A 19,975-nucleotide genomic window follows, 5' to 3' on the forward strand; every position below is an offset into this window, starting at 1 on the left:
TTTAGTGAGTTCTTATCAAGAGTCTGCCACCTAAGCAATGCCCTCCACCAGTGACACACACACTTTGAATATCAGGGAACTCCTCTTATTGTCAGCTTCCTCAGCATCCAAAATAATCCCTGAATGCTACCTTTTATGTCTTCCCCTCTTTCCTGACAAGTGTTTCCCTTATGTATCTCATGGCAAACCATGCTAGGATACCAGAAGCATGAGCAGGCAAAACTTTCAAGACAGAAGTGTTATCACTAATGTGATTTACTGTAGATAAAAGAAAGTGTAAGAGGGTATGGATGATGTTGTTAGGCTTTTTTTTTTAATCTAAGCCCATTTTGTCATGTACAAAGGTAGTAAACATCTGGAAGACCTTCGGTAAATTGAGTCATGGGTTAAAAGCTGTTTCTTGGTAAATTGCTCAGATCCCAAAGATAAGCATCACTCCTTGGTGGCAAGCTCAGCAGTCAGGGACACTGGTGCAAAGGACTGGAGCAACCTCTCTGCAGAAGAGGTGTTCTTAGGGAAGGGGCAAGCAGTGTGCCTCTCAGGCGTCAGCATTTGCTCATTCTGGCACCCTGGGCCAAGACATGTCAGCAGAAAGGATGTGGGTTTGGTGTCACTGGCAGCAGGCTCTGGTTCACAACTAAACCAACAGCCTGATAAGTGCAAGCCAGGCTCCTGGCCTGATCACATCAAGCTCCACACCCAAAACATACAGTGAAACAGTTCCTAACACATGCTTGAGGCAGGAGCCCTGGAAATGTTGGTCCTATCCCTTAGCTAGTGGTAACTTAACAACTGACAAATCCACAGGGAATATATAAACAGCACTCTGCCTATCAGATTGTTTGCTCCTTCTTTTCTTTTAATTGAAAGTGTATAACTGAGCTAAATAAATTAAGACTAGTCTACAAAGATTTTTTTAAGGACTAAACAACTGCATTTGTTAAAAAAAAAAGGTGTCCTTATTTTAGATAAGCAAAGTGGTTTGGGAACCAACAAATTAACCTGTTGGCACAAGAAATGACCACAGCAAAACCAGAAGTACAAAATGAAAGGTTAAGAATGGTCACAAAATCTACTCCATGAGTCATGAGACATCAGATTAACTGCAACAAGTTATTATTTGTATGGCTGATATGCTTCCATAAAAATAATTTCAGCAATGGGAATAGGTGAGAATACTGAGAATGACCCAGTATCCTCACATGAACCTAAATGTTCCTGTAACTCAGTTCCACAGTCCCATCATGTCATATCAACTTTTAAATAATCAGGATTCAGAAATCTGTGGCCCCCTCTGCAACTCAAAGATACACAACATAAAATTGTCACTGTTTCCGGAAGTGTAGGAAGTGTCATTGCCAGCTGGTTTGTAACAAGCTCTTGTACTGATAGCACTGAAAGGGCAGACAGGCCTAAGAAGAGCCCCACAGTGCCAGAACAGTAAATTCTGTCTTTCCGTCCCTAGGCTTGAAGTGGCCTGTCAGAGCAACATTCAGCTGGGCACTCAGTGTCTCCTGGCCTGATATATGGCATTCAGCTGTGTAAGCAAGGAGGAAGACTCAGCAGGAAGGGTGAAGGTTTTCTCCTCACAGAGCTGTTTTCTCTCATTCTGCTCTTGAGAGCTACAGTTCAAAGGGAGCCAATGTCTCTTCACATGAATGGCATCTACAGAAGGGTGAAGGTGATATGCAGAAGTCAGGTGTTCTAACAGACAGCCACCCTGAGGTTCTGTCCCAGCACAGATCCACTGCAGTTCTCTATGTCTGCTACAGCTTGACTCAATCACACCTGCAGAGGTAGTGTGAAAGCTTTAATCATGCCTGACTGGGTAATTAAAAAGGACTCTTCGTCTGCAGCAATGTTTAAATCCAACACTTTGGTGAGATCTCAGGCATGTTGTTGGTGCAATCCCCAGTCCAAGAGTCAATTTGTGGCACAGAAGGGAAAAGCAGTCAAAGGCAGTGTTCAGTCTAGATGAGATGGCTTTGCAAGGATTGCATTGCTCCACAAGAAGTCTTTGTAACCAACTGAGAAAGGACATGGTTGCTTATTTCAAGTCCTTTCTTGTCACTAGCTGTACTCACTCCAGGTAACCAGGACAGGCTGCCATTTGCACAGGAATTTCAAGCATCATCAAAACAAAAGATACACCATCATTTACATCCTAAACCACACTACAGATGTGCAAGGCCTTTACCATTGCAGGCTGGAAATCCATTGGGGAAACAAAATTAGAAAAGGATTCTACAGCTGGAAAGAAGACAGAAATTCATACAGTCCCTTTATATTTTCTTGTAAGAGCCTGAAGCAAACAATAAACAGGCAACAGAAATAAGTAATTTCTTGAAAGCTTAATCTGTCCCAGACTCATCTGGGTGCCCAAAGGCAGACAATGCACTGGGGAGATCCTGCTTCTTCAAGCCTCAGAAACCCTCTGTGTCGGGTGCCTCTGGGAGCGCCAGGATGTGGAAAGGGAGCCTGCAAACACATCACCCTCTACCGCTTGGGAGGGTTCAGCGTTGCACTTCCAGGGCACCCCCAGGACTCTGAATACCTGACTGCTCCCATAAATGCCTTATGCTGACACCCAGTTATTGGTATGAGCAATGAGTTGTTCCCAAATGCAGGTACAAACTCAGGCAAACCTTTCTCTCCTGTGACAATAATACTCTGTATATTGTAAAAAACCTGTAAGTAATCCACTGCCTCACTCGGTACTGCTAAAGCCTTGGGAGTGCCTTGCACCTGGTGTTTTGGGCACTAGAGTTCAGGACACAAACAGATCAGAGAATCCAGATAACAGCACAGGAATTATCAGAAGTAAAATTAAATAGTTTCTGAGAAAGAAAATGAAACAATTTGACAATTTAGCATAATCTGAAGCAAAATGTGAAAACATTCTTGAAATATTTAAGGGATTGACACAAAGAAAAAAAGAGCACTAAAAAGATTAGACATTATGTTAGGGATTAAGAAGACATCTTTAATACTAACAACATCTAAACACCAGGATAAACCATCAGAAATTAACATCTTTCCATATCAGAACATGATGGGATGGTTTGTGTAGATTCTCTCCAAGGCTACTTTTCATGATTCAATGATAACAATGTAAAATTGAAGAATTACATTTCTCCTCCTTGCAAACCAGTACTTCTGCCTATGGCAGAAATACTGTGTGACCTAGGGAGTAGAAAATTATCAAAGCTTTTAAACTTTTTTGCTTCCTATATTTAGGGGCAAACAAGTTTCCCATAATGGGTATCAGTCCACTTCCTGCAAATATCAGCTGAAAATGCTGTAAAATCAAACATGCATCCAGCTATGCATGGAGCAACTGCAATACTCTCTGCGATGTTTGGCTCACTTTTTGATCTCCATGGCCCTTCTACCAGAGCCCAGGGCCTTTGTCCCTCCCTCCCCTCAGCTCCCACAGTGCTACGGCAGGAGAGCTTTGCTGCAGAGGCACCAGCGTGGCTCTGGGAAAGCCCAGGGCAGCCAAGCACTCCCTCCTCCCTCAGAGATCATGGCACATGTTCAAACAGCAACTGGCATGCCTGAAATGAGAGGGAGGCACAAACTGCAAAAGGGCTGATTGATCACAGCACGGCAACCAAGAGGAGGGAGACACGCAGAGCCAGAAAGGGGTCAGACACCTCATTCCAAAGGATGTAACGAGACCGAAGTAAGTCTGAGATAAAGGGTAAAAAGGGTCAGATGCACACCAAGCTGGAATGAGTTAAGGGAAGCAGACAAAAATTAGTTTCTCACCTGTATGGCAGAAAACTGGTAAAACTACACAGGGGATTTATTGATATTTTCTCACCATGGAAATTCTGTGAGAGTGCAAAAAGAATAAACACCTTCTTTCACATAAAAACCTGCTGAACTCCTATGTAACTGATTTGTAAAGCCTCACTGCAAAAGGCATGGGCTCAGCACACTATATTCAAAGCAACACACTAAGCTCATACAGCTCAGAGCAGGAGAGAACCTGGGTATTCTGGATCCTCCAGCCCTGATCTTAGACCCATGGCTGTAAACGGCTCTCTAGACCACAAGCTCAGATGAATAAATATTTTCAGAGCTCTCTCTTTGCTTAGTTTTGCTTTTCAGTGTCTCACTTTTGCTTCATCTTTCTTCATCCAGATTGTTTTCTTCACTTTCTTTCTTTGTATCTGGAGCAAAAGAACCTTTTAATCTATTTGCATTTCAGCCTTTAGCTGCTGATTTTGCACTACACTTGGTCTAAATAGAGAATTCTACTAGCAGAATTGCCAACCTCAAATTCAAGTGTCAAAACAAAAGCCCCCAAAAACTCAGAAGCATTTTTGTTTTGCTAATGTTCTGTCTTCAATTCGTGCTTTACAACCAGAAGGACTACAAATATGTCATTTAAAATTAAATCTGTGATCTTCCTCAATTTGCATACATTAGGAACCAGACTTAAAAAAAAAAAAAAAGCTCAAAAAAGCTCGGTAACTTTAAAACTAAACAGAACATCTTTTGCAGTTCTAACAACTGGCTGTAGGTGACCAACTGACCCAAAATAACAGATCAGCAAAGGTAATTTAGATCACTTCCAAGCAATTTCCTTTCCCATCTCCTTCCTCTCCCAAGAATGCTCTTTTAGCTGTCTCTCCTAATAAAGAAGCACCATTACCCAAACCATATGGTTCACCTTCCAGAATCAGCGTTTATCTGTATCTACCGAGGGTGAACAGGCAGAGAACAGGGTAGGACAGGAAACCACAGCTCACAGCTGAGACAAATGGTCTGTTTGCTACTCTATTAGAGCACCAGAGCCTCATCTTGGATGCAAACAAGATTGTGAAATAGAAGGGGAAAGAGGGGGGGGGAGACCAAACAAAGCCTGTGATGCTTATCGTGTTTCAAGATGGGTGGAGTGCAAAACCCAGAGACAAATCAATTACACCTACACGGCAAGCAAGAAAGAGGAGCAAAACACAAATATTTTGAGTCTGTAGGATGTGGGCTAATTTATCTGGTGGCACACGTCCTAATGTAACATTTACAGAATTGATAGGATTGAAGAGGACCTCTAGTTTTCATACAAAAATAAAGGAATGCATGACACTAAAATCTAAAAATAGTATTGGTACAATTACTTATCCAATTTGATACCTATCTGGTAACAACTCACCTTTCCTACTGTTTTCATGCCTGCACAGAACAAGCAGCAATTGCTCAAGCTAAAAGTACATCCTGTCATTCTGACATTAAAATTAGCAAGTTGGTGGTTTGTCTCTGGAAAGGTGAAAGAGACATATATATATATATACAATGTAGAGAACAATTTGACTTTATATATTTGCAATTAGCTAAGCTGTGGGAGCTGCATGTGCAGGTTTGAGCTGAATGTTCGATGAGATAAATGAATGTGAGGGAAAAAAGTGATGCAACAAAATACCTACCACTGCAACCCAGCGTATTGGATAACTACTGCTCCAACACTTCCACATGTAATTCATGATTATATCTACAAAATGGTAAAAAAAAACCTTTTAAAAAACCTGACCGCCAACTGCTGTGTATTCACCATTTCATCTGTTTTTAGAATGATGGTCGACAAGTATGTCTGAAATCGCTCAGGCTCCTGTGTCTCCTTACTTGAGAGCTGGTCTTTAATTACTGAAATATTAGTGTCAGATTTGAGTGGGTTTATGTGGAATGACCATGCAACAGTCAAACACACCACAACCTTTCTTTCCCCAACAAACTGTGCATGACTTCTCTGTACCAAGGGACACTCCACGAACCGGCACCTAGAGCCTGGCTAAGCCTGAGGGCTGCAGCCTGCAGACACTGCACCTCCAGCAGTGCGCTGGCAGCCCCACATTCCTGCACAGGACTGCATGCCACCAGACATGCTGGCATTTATCCAGCAGATCACTCCAACTAAATTATCACCTGATGCCATTCAAAAAAAAAAAAAAGTAGGTATTTACAAAATTATATAGGACAAGATAAACTTTCTGTAGATGTTACAGAGTTAAAAGAGGCCAAAGGATTAATTGAATCTTAAAGCTTGGAGACTGAAAATCCTTATGGTTTATGATCACACCAGAGACTTAGAACAGAATTATCTGTCTTTATGCCTTTGAGGTTTATCTTACTCCTTAAACTTCTACTGAAGTTCCATTAGGTTCTAACAGTTTTCCACTTTGCTTCTTCTGTGATCAGTAGTTCTTTAATGATGTTAGCAGCAATATATTTCCATCTGCGCCATGCAGTTCTCTCTGCTGCTTAAAAAGTTTGTCTGTTTAATGTACTAGTACAGCCAGTAACACAGTGCATAACTGCAGTATTGTCTATTAGTACTCCTGAGTTACACAGTACTTCTTCAAGAATAATTCCATAATTAGCAATAATACCATCCCTGCTTAACAAAATGGCAAATAAAACAGGACACCATATCGTGTGTGTATATTCGTAACTAAATCAGTAACTTCAGGTCATCAGCTCTGAGCTGGTAGAAGAGAGTTGGAAGTCCATGTTCTATCACTTTAATTATTTAATTATAACTTTAATTATGCTTTATATTAAACTTTACATACTCACTTTATTTATTTATGAAAGCAAAATATGGACCACAATCTTTTAGGTAAAGCAAATAAGGGTTGAGTCCTTATGTTAATAATGAACCTATTTTCCCCTGCACCTTAGCGGGAAAACATTTCTGAACATAGAAAAAGAAAAGAAAAAGGAAACCTTTCCTTAAACATGATCATATATTCATCTCCTAAAACAGATTAAAATACTATAAGTGAACTGAGGTTATTTTGATTCATTTGCAAACCCATAGCATTAAATACTTACAAGATTCTAAATACTTAAGAGATTCTTGTACATTACCGGGGAACACAGGAAGCTGCTGCTAGCAAGCATCTTCAGTGCTGTGAATAAACCCATAGAATTTAGCTATTTGCTTTTTAAAACATTGTTTATTGAGAACACTTAATGAGGACTAGGGCTTCAATAGCAAATATTTAACCAAGAGCACAGATTCCCTCATACAAGCACAGCTGTCCCAGCCTACTTGGGGGAAATTCATTATGATAATAAAAGATATGAGCTTTAGCCTTCCTTTATTTAACCCAAGCCAAGCTATTGATGTTTCTTAGGCAAAGGAACCCATACCCCACATCTGTCTCATCTCCTTTTTGACAGGAACAAGTTTCCAGAAGATTGGGGTACTGCAGTTCTGCACAAAACAGCAGTCTTTCAGGGCAGCCAAAATTACACCTGGATCATACGGAGTACAAACCATTTCAGTACAATTCACACTAAGGACAAAACAACTGACCTTGCCAGTGACACTGGAGTGTTTCCCTGGTACATCACCCCAGGCAGGATAAGAGTGTACGTTTATTTTGCACTGGGTAGGTGCTGCCCACAGAACACGAGCTGGGAAAGCAGCGATCCAGGGGCAGGAGGGGTGGCTCCTGAGCAGGGGTGCCAGCACGCTCAGGAGAGCCAACAAACACAAGCTGGGTGGCCTCCTGTGAGGCCAAGCACAGCTGAGAATACAGTCCCAGGGCTACAGGAGTACTTTCATCTGTATCCTAAAGCAAAACTTTTGCATCTAATCCCAGTGATTATATAGATGATGTTATCCTTGCACGTTGTGTTGGCTGTCCAGTGTGGGAGGTGGGGAAGAATTCTTTCTTGTGGGCTGTCTTGTTAGAAGGATTAAGTTATGGCCATCCACAAAATTTATGCAGAAAATATTTCACACTCCAAATTTTATTTTTAAAAATTTCATCCCGCTACTGCTCCTTTTACCCTCACATGCTGCAGTAGATCCTCATTCTCCTTTCCTTGGGGCTAACAACACTCAGCTATAAGAAAGCAGTTGTACAGAGATTCAGTCCATAAGATGTAGGTCAATGACTGAGGAAACTGACATTATTTAGGACAGCACATGAATATTTGACATGTGCACGAAGTTAAGCCTGTGTATGAATGCTGCTCTAAACTAAGGCCCAGAGATGAAGAAGATCCTATCCCCTGGAGCTTTATTCAAATATAATTGCTGAAACACAAATTCCGTAGGGGGGTAAAGCTGCACTTCCAGAAGCAACACCACAAGATAATACTACAGCCGCTCTGCACCTGGTGGCAGAGTGCCTCAGAAGGGCTCTAACTGCCAGCAGCCAGCCAAGACCCAGCGAGTGCGCTCCATCAGGATCTTCTCCTGCCATTACCTAGGGCGTATTACTCACTACTGCTCTAATGAAAACTGCCAAGTTAACAAATACAAATAAATAAAAGACCTGCTTTGTTTTTTTAATACATGAAAAACCCATTTAGCTAACACTATGAATACATTTAGCTGTAAGAACTGGAATTAAAAATATATGTAGCTTGAATCTACATTCTAGCCTGCAGCTAACAAAACCTCAAATTCAGTACTTAGGACAGAGGAGTTTTCTGAGGGATTTTGGTTTTGTTTTGTTTCATCTGTAGGGTGGGGCTCTTCTACATCCTAGAAGAAAACCTCCTTACACTGAGACAGAACCACAGTTCTAAATGAAGCTAACTGGCACTTCAGTTGGAAAACTCAAATTAAAGGCTCGGAGTTCAATTACTGGAGAGAGAAGAGGAGGGTTCAAGTAGAGACTAGTTCATAAAGCAACCACATCCTTGTCATTTATCTTTTATGTTAGACAGTTTTCCACTTTGGTGAATCTGAAAAACACTGAAGACAAACTAATTTTAAAAAACAAACAAACAAAAATCTTGCAAGAAGGACAGGTCAAAAGGGGACCAGGGTCTAAGTGCTTTTAGATGAAACCAGAGTTTAGTCTTTATCTAGAAAAACACCAGAAATAATTTCTGCCCTTTAAGAAACAATCTTTTAGAAATCTCTGCAGAGACTTCCTTTGCTTTGATTCTTGATCACTGTGTGATCACTAGTTTTTCTTTTATATCTATATCTATCTGTTATCTAGTAACTTTTACTACATGCTTTTCTAGTTATTTGCAGGAGTGTGGTGGTACACAGATGAATTCCACATTTAGAACCTACATAGGAAAATGGAAATATCCAGATGGATTTTTTTCTTCTGAACTAGCCCGTGAATAATTTCAGAGGCAGGTATAATTGCTTCCACATGCACAGACACACCCGGCACAATCACAAATTTATGTTTACCATTTAACAAAGATACACGTACAACATTTATTTATAAACAACTGACAGTAAGAGTAGATTTTCCAAGTGAGTGTAAAAGCAACTTCTGAACAGCAACAACAAGCAAAGGGACGCGGCATTCTGAGAGCAGAGCCACTCGTGGGTCGCTTCCCGCCGCCCGCGGGGCCGGGAGCGCTGGGGGGCCGGGGCCGGCGCTGCCCGCGCTCCGCGCCGGGGGGGAGAGAACCGCGGCTCTGCCGGCCCCGGCCCGGCCCGGGCCTCTCCGCACACACTCCCTCCCGGCGGAGCGGACCCGGGCGCGGGCACTTCCACAGCCGGCGCCCCGCCGCCCTCGCAGCCCCCTCGCAGGGAGGAGCCGCCGGGAGGAGCCGCTCCGGCCGCCCGCCCGACCCCGCCGTGGCCCCGAGGGCGCTCCCCAGCCCCGCGGTGCCACTCACCGACTGCAGGAAGCAGAGGGTCCCCACGTAGTCGCGCTCGGTGCTGAGGATCTCGTTGAGGACGCAGAGGCGGAGGCGCAGCTGGCGGTCGGTGTCCTTGGGGCAGCCGGCGGGCTCGGCGGCGCTGGGGGCGCCGGGCGGGGGCGGCGGTGGCTCCATGGTGGCGGCGCGGGCCGGGCGCTCCGCTCCCCGCTCCCTCAGGAGCCCCCCATGGCCCCCTCGGCCCTGCCTCGCCCGCGGGCCGAGGCGTTACAGGAGCCGGGCGCTGGGCGAAGCCCGGCTGCGGGACATGCCGGGCTAGCGGCGCGGCACCGCCGAATAGAGCGCGAAGGGAAGTCCCGGTGGCGGGGGGGGAAGCAGGGACGGGGCGGGCGCAGGCGGCGGAGCTCGGCCCCGGGGGCCGGCGGAGGGCAGCGGGGCGGGGCGACAGCGAGGGCAGTACGGCTTTGTCATCTCCTCGTCCCGCACACCCTCGTAGTCGCCTGTCCTCGGCTCCGCGTCCAGCACACACACAGCCGCGTGTCCTGCTCGCATGCAGCCCTTCTCACGCATCGCCTCTCATCCGCACTCCCCCATCTCCTCCCACACGCACTCCCTCACCCCCGTGCGCTGCAGACCCCGCACACCTCGCCCTCTGCCCCCCGCATTTCACAGTGTGTGGAGTTGCTGCACAGCCCGCACAGCGCGGTCACACAGCGCGGTCACACAGCGCGGTCACACGGCCCTCACAGCACGGTCACACAGCACAGCCCGCACAGCGCGGTCACACAGCGCGGTCACACGGCCCTCACAGCACGGTCACACAGCACAGCCCGCACAGCGCGGTCACACAGCGCGGTCACACGGCCCTCACAGCACGGTCACACAGCACAGCCCGCACAGCGCGGTCACACAGCGCGGTCACACGGCCCTCACAGCACGGTCACACAGCACAGCCCGCACAGCGCGGTCACACGGCCCTCACAGCACGGTCACACCGCGCGGCCGGACACGGCGCTCGCCCCACGGCACACGAACACAGCACAGCGCGGTAAACACACCGCAGCTTCCCGCACGAGCAGGGACTTGGCCCCAGCCCTACAGGCCCGACCCGGCCCACCGCTAAGCTGGGGTCGCACAGACACCGCCGTTGTCACACAGGAACGCACACAGCACAATAGACACAAACGGGCAGAAATAAGGAATCACAGACTTCCATACCAACAAAGAATAAATACAAAAGCAGGTTTCATCGCTGTAAATCCAAAATGCAGAGGCTTTAAGTTATTTACAACTGCTTGTGCAAAGTGAGTGTCCAGCATAAGGGCAGAGATGAACAGGGCAAACTGCACACTAAACCAGGCTGAGTGCTGCAATTCAGCACTACTCCTCCCATTCCCAGAAGGCTAGCTTCATAATGGTGGAGATTCTCCCAAATATCTTCATTCCATCACAAGAACACTGCCAGGCTTTTGGCAGACTACAAATACTTTTTTCTTTTCTTTTCTTTTCTTTTCTTTTCTTTTCTTTTCTTTTCTTTTCTTTTCTTTTCTTTTCTTTTCTTTTCTTTTCTTTTCATTAGGGAAAATGGTTTCAAGAGGAAGATTTAAAAATGTTAATAATGTGAACTCCTAAGAGGCATAATAATAGAGACACTTATTGGATATACTACCTTAAAAAGTAAACTTAGCAAAACAAAATGTAACAAATAATGTAATAATTGTCATCTTCCTAAACCAAAATATCTCTTGAACTTTTTTTATCTCAAGGTGGGCTTTTTTATTTTCTCGCTGATAATTTTTCTGGTTTTTAAGTTTTCTATTCAGGAATAAGTCTAACACGCCCAATTACCATCTCAAGGCTTCATGGATATCACGTTACATGGAATGAAAAAACAGCTCTTGGGTCGAGACACAGTTACAGCAGGCTGCAGGTCTGTAGTGTAAAGAAAATATCTCAAATGCTTTCAGCCCTAGGTGTGGAAATTGTCTTTATTAAATGTCAATATTTTATTTCCCCATGTCTCCCAATGAGGTAGTCTTGGGTCAAGGTGTGCGGTTACCATGGCTCTCGTGATGCCCTGCGGTAGCACTTTCTGCATCCTCATCAGCGACAAGCGTTCCCTCACTCCGAGTCAGGCTGAAACACCGTGGTCCAAAAGGGGAGAGAAGATGTGGGAACGGCCTTGTGGCCCTGGGCTGCGGAGAGCCCTGCAAGCGCGTCTGGGACATGGACAGCGAACCAGAATCTCTAGAAGGTCAGATTAGACTCTAAATTCACTGGGTTTCTTTCAAGTTCTTTACATTTAACCTTTCATTTTCTTCTGAAAGTCATTTCCATTTATTTACTCATTTTGTATCCAGTTTATCTCTTGTTTAAAATCATCGAATGGTTTTGGGTTTTTTTCTGTTTGGGGCAAGAGGCAGGCGGCAAGACTTTCTTTTAAAATATCCTAATTAAATAACAATACACCCTGTTAGGAAAAAACACCATCACCAAAGCTACGCCCCCACCCTGTGGCTGAGTGAGAAAGTTGTTAGCTTTAAAGCTGTTAATTTGCTATCTCTGTCTCCAGTGTTTTCCTCAAAAATCCAATAAGAATTTCATTTCCGTAGCAAGTGCTGAGACAGGAGCCTATCACAGCCCAAGCAGAATGTTTGCCGATGCGATGCCTCCACCGCTGGAGGACAATTGCCTTTTTGTCACCATGGTGTACAAGCTACATTGCTTCAAAACACTCCTCTAGCTTTAGTGGCAGTATTGAAAGCCTTACTGCATAAGGATTTTAACAAGGATGTTACTTGTGACTGGAAATTAAAATTAAAGGAAGATTTTTCACTCTTTTTTATAAAGTGCTTTCTTTTGGCTGTAGGAAAATTCATTTTGGCAAAGTCCAAATTATTGCAGACATGCACGTAATCCTTACTTTTGAATGAAGATTCTATTAGTTGCTGATGCAGACTTTTATTTTAAAGACAAAGAGTATGTAATTAGCATATTAAATGAGCATATTTCCTATTGAATCCTTCTTTGACACACAAGGTGTTTGCATGGAAATGCTGCTGCTGAACAGAGAATAAACCCCAACTCCTTTTTATTGAATGTCAGCAGCTAATTTAAATTCCAACATTGCATCTGTAGATATACAGAGTAATTCTAGAAACTTCAGTCAAAATAATGTAGTTAATAGAGATTTCCATGTGTCTGGTTAAAATCAGGTTCTGGCCTGTGTGCAGCAGACATTAACCAACTTTCACTTGTACCTATATAATTCATTGCAGATAACTGATTTTGCTAAAGCCACCGCTGATTTATTCTAGCGAAGAACTAATCCTTTTGATTTTTACAAATTATTAATCTTCAAGCAAGATATATGGAGGTAGTTTGCAGTCAGCTTTGCAAAAATAATTTCTTAGCTTCCCATTCTTCAGGAACCTAGACTGCCAGTGGAGCATTTGCATTTCTCTTTTTAACATCAGCCTAAAAATAGGTTTAAGATAAAGATGCTCAGGTAACTTGACAGCAGAGTGACTTGGAACAAATAGAGGCTTTAGAGCGAACATGACGAACAAAGAAAAAGAATTGCTAGGAAGGGTGGATGGAATTCTCTGTGATTAGAAGAAAATATAATACACACATTCAGTTAAACTCTGAAAGCACTTAATTAGACATATGGTGTGTGGTAGAAGGACATAAGCATTACATCCATTTGAAATCAGGGAAACTGAAATGCATGGCCTGAAGTGGCTGCCCAAGAGTGCTGTGGGCATGTGCAAAACAGAGCCCACTCAAAGGGGCCCCCACAATGTCACACGAGTTTTCAGGCAGAGACTCAGATTTTACCTGTGGGGTTGTTAGGCCACCTGTGAGTGGGATGAGACAGCAGTGACTGAGGTTGTGCTTCTCCTTGATGTCCCCACTTACTTGATAACCCTAATATCCTAGAGAAAACTGAAGGTTAACACCACTTCGTGCCATAAAGGATTCTGGATTTGAGAAGAGGGAGATACTATAAACTGTATCATGGCACCTGCACGCAAGCTTTTGTAAAATGTTACATCAGTGTCTCGCTTGGCAGAGGGACAACACCATGAGAAGGGAGAGTTGCAGCCTTCCCATGAGCTCCAGGGAGATGGACAAAACTTTTTGAAAATATTCCTGGTACTGAACTCACTAATTAATTGGAAATGCAGCTTATTTCCTTTTCATAGGTTTCAGATTTGTGTCAAATCCTAAACACATATAATTGGAGAGGAAGCATGTGATATTTCATACATTCTGTATTCAAGTCAAAACATTCAATTTTGGAAGACGCTCTGGGTGAAGGCTGTATTTGCTATTACTCACTCCTCTGATACTTCTTTTCTTTCCACTGTCTGATTCACTTCTTTAATCATATTTCCTCTCTTTTGCTCTTCCTCAATCATACCCACCTACTTAAAACTAATCACATACTAAAAAGTGCATAATTAGGTTTTCATTACGTTCTTTCCTGACATAATTTTTGATTATGTAATTAAGGGTTCTCACTGAGCTCTTGAACTGAGAGAAGATTTTTGGTTTAATTAATCAAATGGTCCTTCTCAATTCAGAGTAGCTTTAAGTAGTTTTGTTTTTAAGTCAGGTGCAGAAAGTGTTTCTATTACTCCTGACATAATGCTATATGATCTGATCTTTACCCTCTAAAGCCAACAATGGAGAAGCACAGCCTTGACAACAGGCTCAGGTATATTTATCTAAAGAAAAGAAGATATATCAAACTTCAATATGCTTGACATAGGATGATTTTTAAAAATTTTTCAAATTCTTTTTTTTTCTATTGTAAAATGGAAGTTTGTCAGATTTTTATTAAATAGTCAATTAAACTGGGGTTGTTCCAAGTGATTTTTCCCCATATGAGACCATTTACAAGTTTGCAACTTCTTTCACTTTTTTCTAACAAATTAACAAATTCTTACAAATTTTTTTTCTTTTGGGAGAGTACTAAAAAAGGCAGCTGGAAGATTTGCAGATTGTATGCAAATAAGTATTTGCCCTGCATTGATACAATCAAGCAAAGGTTCACTCTCTGTATTTTGTTCTCTGTAAGTACATGAAGTAAAAATAACATGAACAACAGTGCTTGTTTTTGTTTTGTTATAAATTGCTTCTTCCTGACTGCATTTGCATTATTTCCTCTGCCAGTACATTGAACAGGAAAAGCCACCTACCTCTGTGTCAGCACAGCCGAGGTATAGAAATTGTAATGAGGAGGTGGAGGCTGGAATTCTGTGGCCAGTTCAAAACTCGTGGTGTTTTCACAGGAAAATGTTTTATGGCACATATACAGACCTGGAATACATGGCATCTATCCACTCTTCTTTTCTCCAGTTCTAGTCTTTGCTTTGCCTGATGCACCTCAGTGGTGCTGACGGTATAGAGCATGATTTTGGGGCAAGGGATTGGCACTAGCTCAGCATCCTGTTGCCAGCTGAAGGGGTATTGGTGAATTGTTCTCAGCTTAAGATCAGACCATGCCTGAGGGACTGACTGGGCTGGGGCCCACTGCGTGTGCTGCGTGAGGAAGACGAGCAAACATCACAGAACGTGCTGCTGCATCTCCTGCATCTTTGACACTTGGTGTTCCAAATGCAGCTGTGCAGAGGTGTCTGGGATTTACTGTCTGCACCTGCAATTTTGGTCAGGTTTTTTTTAATACTGGAGTATATGAGTAAACTAACATGCATTTCTGAGATGATATGTGAATTCTTCTCCACTAAATACTAAGAGTGATGGACGTCTGCATTTGATGTACTAAAGATCTTTGCTAAGGATGGGTGGAGCCAGTTTCATATCACAACAGCACAAAACAGAGAGCTTGGTCATAATACATAATTTTGCCATTTATAGGCTCCCTGTGCATCTTGTATCCAGTATAAAACTCTCTCCATGGTTATTGTAGTGCACACATTTTGTATCTATAAGGCTGAATTCATGTAACCTGGAAACATTTAGTCATTGGTGTAGCTTGGACTGTGTTTTTATTGTTGAACTTAACTGAAGTGTGAGCTACCCTTTTTTCCTTTCGACATTGTTGCATGTTTTCACCACTTCCTTTGTGACACTGTGGTGAACAGGATCAGGAACTGATCAGCTGATCCAGCTCAAATTAACTGGAAGGCGAGCAAACAAAAGGTCCTTTTTTGAATCAGATTTGCTCCCTGACAAGCTCAGTGTGCTTGTCAAGAGTTACTGCAGGCATGAGAGGAGGTGTTCAGTCGTGTGGTAAGGGCAGGGATGGGAGAAGGATGGGATTGCCTCCTTTGGCAGTAACTCATCTAAAGATCAGTTTAAAGCCATTTGTGAAACTACAGCCTTGCATAACTACCAGCATCAACACTGGATGCAGTCCTTGGAATTATAACCCCTCATTAGAGCTTGTGGAACTTCCATGGCCTGTGAGCTCACAGTGTAGGGGAGAAAGATGTTCTAGGAAATCATCACCAACTCTAACAGAACTATAGCAGTCCCTCTAGGGAAGGGGAATCAGACTTTTTTGTACTATTGATATCTTCAAAACAGGCTTCTTTCTTTTTCCTTGGTTGATCTTTGTGCAGAAACACTAAAAGCGCAGCAATAAAAATGCCATTAAACTAACAGTGTCACTCATTAATCACAGAACATTTTCATTTGAATTACACCGTAAATGCTGTACAAGTCTTAACAGAAAGACATTAGCAACACAGTTAGGAGGATGCTCATATGCTTTGCTACGGAAGATGGAACTGTAGGCTCAATGCTGTGCTGAGATCGCTTTTCAGGAGAAAAAGGAAAGATAATTTGATAGAGAATGCTTTGTTTAAACAAAAGTTACTTACCAAAGTCATAGGTATCTGTCTCTAGCCTGCACAATGTTTGGCTTTTATTGCTCATAGGGACACCCTGGTGTGAGGTGAGTATAAAGTGTACAGGGTTAAGCAGAAGGTTCTTTCCTGTTCTCGGGATGCTTTGAACTGCATTGCACAGACACTTTTACAGCTTTGCATCCATTGCTGACCTCCATGATGTTTTATTACATCAATAATCCCAAGTGCTCAAATGGACTGCCACAATTCAGACTTTTCTGGGAGTTTTGGAGGCGTCTGACAGCAGCCCTGAGCTCTGTCAGTCCCTGGGGAATACGGCAAAATGTCTTTTATGCTTGCTTTCTCTCAAGCACAAGGAGAGAGAACAGCTCTTTAGAAAGCAGACAAAGACAAAGCATCATCGTGGCTGATGCTCTGGACATGGCTTACACTAGGCCTGTATTGTCATCACTCCAGCATCAAAGCCCCACAGGGTCCCATGTGTCCTGTGCTCCTCTAGAGGAGTAGAAGGCAGTGGTTTGTGTGTGAAGTGTGGGCTTTGGCTGGATTTCTGTCTGGTATGCACCAGGGCAGCAAAGCACGCTTGTGTGAGTGCTCACACAAACACGCCAGCTGCAGTCACTGACAATGCTCTCTTGCTAAAGGCTGCAAAGGGGTGGGTAAGCCAGTCTGAGTCTCCACATTTCATTGGGATGATGATATGGAAATTGTTTTTCTGTTCTACTGGCTGAAGAAATTACAGAACCATTTCTGTTTCAAATTGGACATGCTGCCTTAGAACACCAGACCAGGACAGTTAACAGGTTCTTTCCTCTGTGTCAGTTCAATATATTGCAACTCAGTTTTTGCACCTTTACTTTTGTAGCTTTCCATAAAATGGTGGCTGGGACTCAAGTGATGAAGTACAGAGACAAAGGGAAACTAGAGCAACAAAATAGTGGTTTTGGAAAGAAGGCCAAAAGATATAAAGATGAGATAGAGATTTTCAAGATTGTGGAAAAGTTTCCATTGACAACAGCATAGAAAAGTATTTTTGCACTTTATAATCTTAACCACTCTGTAAGGAGAGAGAAAGGATCAGTTCCACAGACCCAATTTCTACACACAACGTTTCAGTTTATTCAATATATTTCTTCTGATCCAGTAACATTTAGTCTCATAAAGCATTTGGGAAATATTGCAAGGACAAAGAAAGTGAAGCTTAAATAAAATAAGAGTGACTGAACAGCTCACTGGACCTGTTGAGTTACGCATTTTAATTCTAGTCCAATAGGAAGAAGATACAATAAGCCAAACCAAAACAAAGCTCCTTTTGTCTCAATGAAGATTCCTCTGAAGAATACCCAACTGCAACTCAAGAATAAATGAGTTCAGTAATGAGCAGAGAGAAGAAGCCTTTCCTGCTGAGAGGAAAGGAAACACGCCTTCTTAAATCTGAATCAAGGAGCCAAGGACCTGCCTTTGGGAAAGACATGAAGAGTTCTGCACATACACGACTAAGGACTGTACTGTATGATAAAGCTAGGGACATTTCTTGATGATACTCTGAGTTTCTTACAAGAAGTTATGAGAAATAAAGATCAGATTAAAGGTCAGAGAGAAGGTCACTTATTTTAATTCCTCATAGTGTTACTCATATCTTCTGATTGAAGTTATCCTGATCGAAACCCACTAAAATTGAAAACCAGGATCTTCACTAGCTCAGCATTCTGTTTCCTTTGTTTTTACTGAGTACAAGGTTTGTGTCAACAAAATCTACCTCATTATACACTTGCCTTGGTGAAAAGCAGAGTGCTGTGCAAAGCAGGCTGTTCTGTGCACAAATACAACGTGGAACAGCCAGTTGTGTGCCATTTGGATACACACAACTCTAACTAGCACTTGCTTGTGTGGCAAATAAAGTCTCATTATCACCTCTCAGACAGGAAATTTTCAAGTGAGTGATTATCCAGCCCTGGGTCTTCCACCTCTCCAGCACCTCAGGGTGTGGGAGCTACTCAATTGCATTTGCATCTTTCCAAACAATTACACTTCTCACTCTGCAGGCAAACGCAGGAGTTGGCAAAAATATTTTTCCCAACTGCTCCTTCACTTTGGCTGCTATCCTTTAAAAATAAATGCACTTTTTGTTGTTTTCAAAACATGTTGTTTCTAATGTTTCTCTGTATTTAGGTAATTGCAGACTTTTGTGGTTTAGATACAGTTCTAAACACTGTAAAAGGAAAATAGTTAGAAATTTTCAAGCCTGAATATATTAAGCTCTTAAAATGACTGTGTTTAGGACTGCTGCTCATCAGAAACACATGCTGCTATCAGTGAGAGCAATGGTTGTTCAATAACATGGGCCATCAGGGCAATAATATTTGAATACGTGAACACTTTGATTTAACATCTGATATTCAGATTCTATTGCATCTCTGCTTGTCTGAATAGTTATATTCCTAACACATCCTCTTATGGTTACATATTATTTGTTATCATAACAAGGAATAGAGGCTGCAGTTCAGCATCGAAGGGTCTGTGTCTGCTTCCGTCCAGCATACGAGATTTATTGCGATACCTTCACGTGAGTCTGGTACCACAGCTGATCTCAGCATTGGCTCCTTCTGACAGGACAAGGGAAAAAAAATTTCTAACTTGGTTTTGATTGAAAGGTCAAAACAAAATTTATTTAATTTAACAAAATTATTCTGTGGGGTAATTGTCTACTTTCTGCGGACAGGCTGCCGATCTTTTGAAATGTGAGAAAAATGAAAATGCAGATTTGGAGTATAGCCAAAGTATGTATTTCAGGTTTTTTTATAAGAAAGTTCAAGTTCTCTTGTGAGAGAGAGAACGGCAAATCTGATCTGTCCTGATGGCTTTATAAGGAAAGAAGAATTTAATTTGTATTTACTTAAAATTGCATAAACCTCACCTATTCAAAATACTGCTATTATCCTTTGTAACTTACTTAAGGGTAAAATATTGGCAAATCCCAGCAGCGAGCAGAAGTGCTGCAGCCAGGTTTGAGAGCTGGGAGGTGGCTGGCAGCAATGCAGGCAGTGGCAGCAGTGCAGGGCTGGCAGCAATGCAGGGCTGGCAGAGGTGCGGAGGCGAGTGCAGGGCTGCAGCATGCAGGGCTGGCTTGAGGTGCAGGGGGCTGGCTGCAGTGCAGGGCTGGCTGAGGTGCAGGGCTGGCAGCAGTGCAGGGCTGGCTGAGGTGCAGGGCTGGCTGAGGTGCAGGGCTGGCTGAGGTGCAGGGCTGGCTGAGGTGCAGGGCTGGCTGAGGTGCAGGGATGGCTGCAGTGCAGGGCTGGCTGAGGTGCAGGGCTGGCTGAGGTGCAGGGCTGGCTGCAGTGCAGGGCTGGCTGAGGTGCAGGGCTGGCTGAGGTGCAGGGATGGCTGCAGTGCAGGGCTGGCTGAGGTGCAGGGCTGGCTGAGGTGCAGGGCTGGCTGAGGTGCAGGGCTGGCTGAGGTGCAGGGGTGGCTGCAGTGCAGGGCTGGCAGAGGTGCAGGGTTGGCTGAGGTGCAGGGGTGGCTGAGGTGCAGGGATG

At 43.4% G+C, this 19,975-nt stretch overlaps 1 protein-coding gene and 1 long non-coding RNA gene across 4 annotated transcripts in view; one reads left to right on the top strand and one right to left on the bottom strand.

The window, feature by feature from the left end:
• The window catches only part of PREX1 (phosphatidylinositol-3,4,5-trisphosphate dependent Rac exchange factor 1), a 111,130-nt gene extending 101,356 nt beyond the window's left edge, over positions 1-9,774 (bottom strand). For all 3 annotated transcript variants that reach the window (XM_064730256.1, XM_064730255.1, XM_064730254.1), the window contains exon 1: positions 9,616-9,774. In XM_064730256.1, the coding sequence (XP_064586326.1) occupies positions 9,616-9,774 (159 nt within the window). The remainder of the gene's footprint in view (positions 1-9,615) is intronic.
• On the top strand, positions 9,587-12,368 carry LOC135456429 (uncharacterized). Its single transcript, XR_010442543.1, has 3 exons — positions 9,587-9,702; positions 11,455-11,527; positions 11,633-12,368. It is a non-coding gene; the product is annotated as an uncharacterized LOC135456429 (long non-coding RNA).
• The last annotated feature ends 7,607 nt before the right edge of the window (positions 12,369-19,975 follow it).

The sequence above is a fragment of the Zonotrichia leucophrys genome, chromosome 20, assembly GCF_028769735.1.
Source record: "Zonotrichia leucophrys gambelii isolate GWCS_2022_RI chromosome 20, RI_Zleu_2.0, whole genome shotgun sequence".
Taxonomy (NCBI): Eukaryota; Metazoa; Chordata; class Aves; order Passeriformes; family Passerellidae; genus Zonotrichia; species Zonotrichia leucophrys.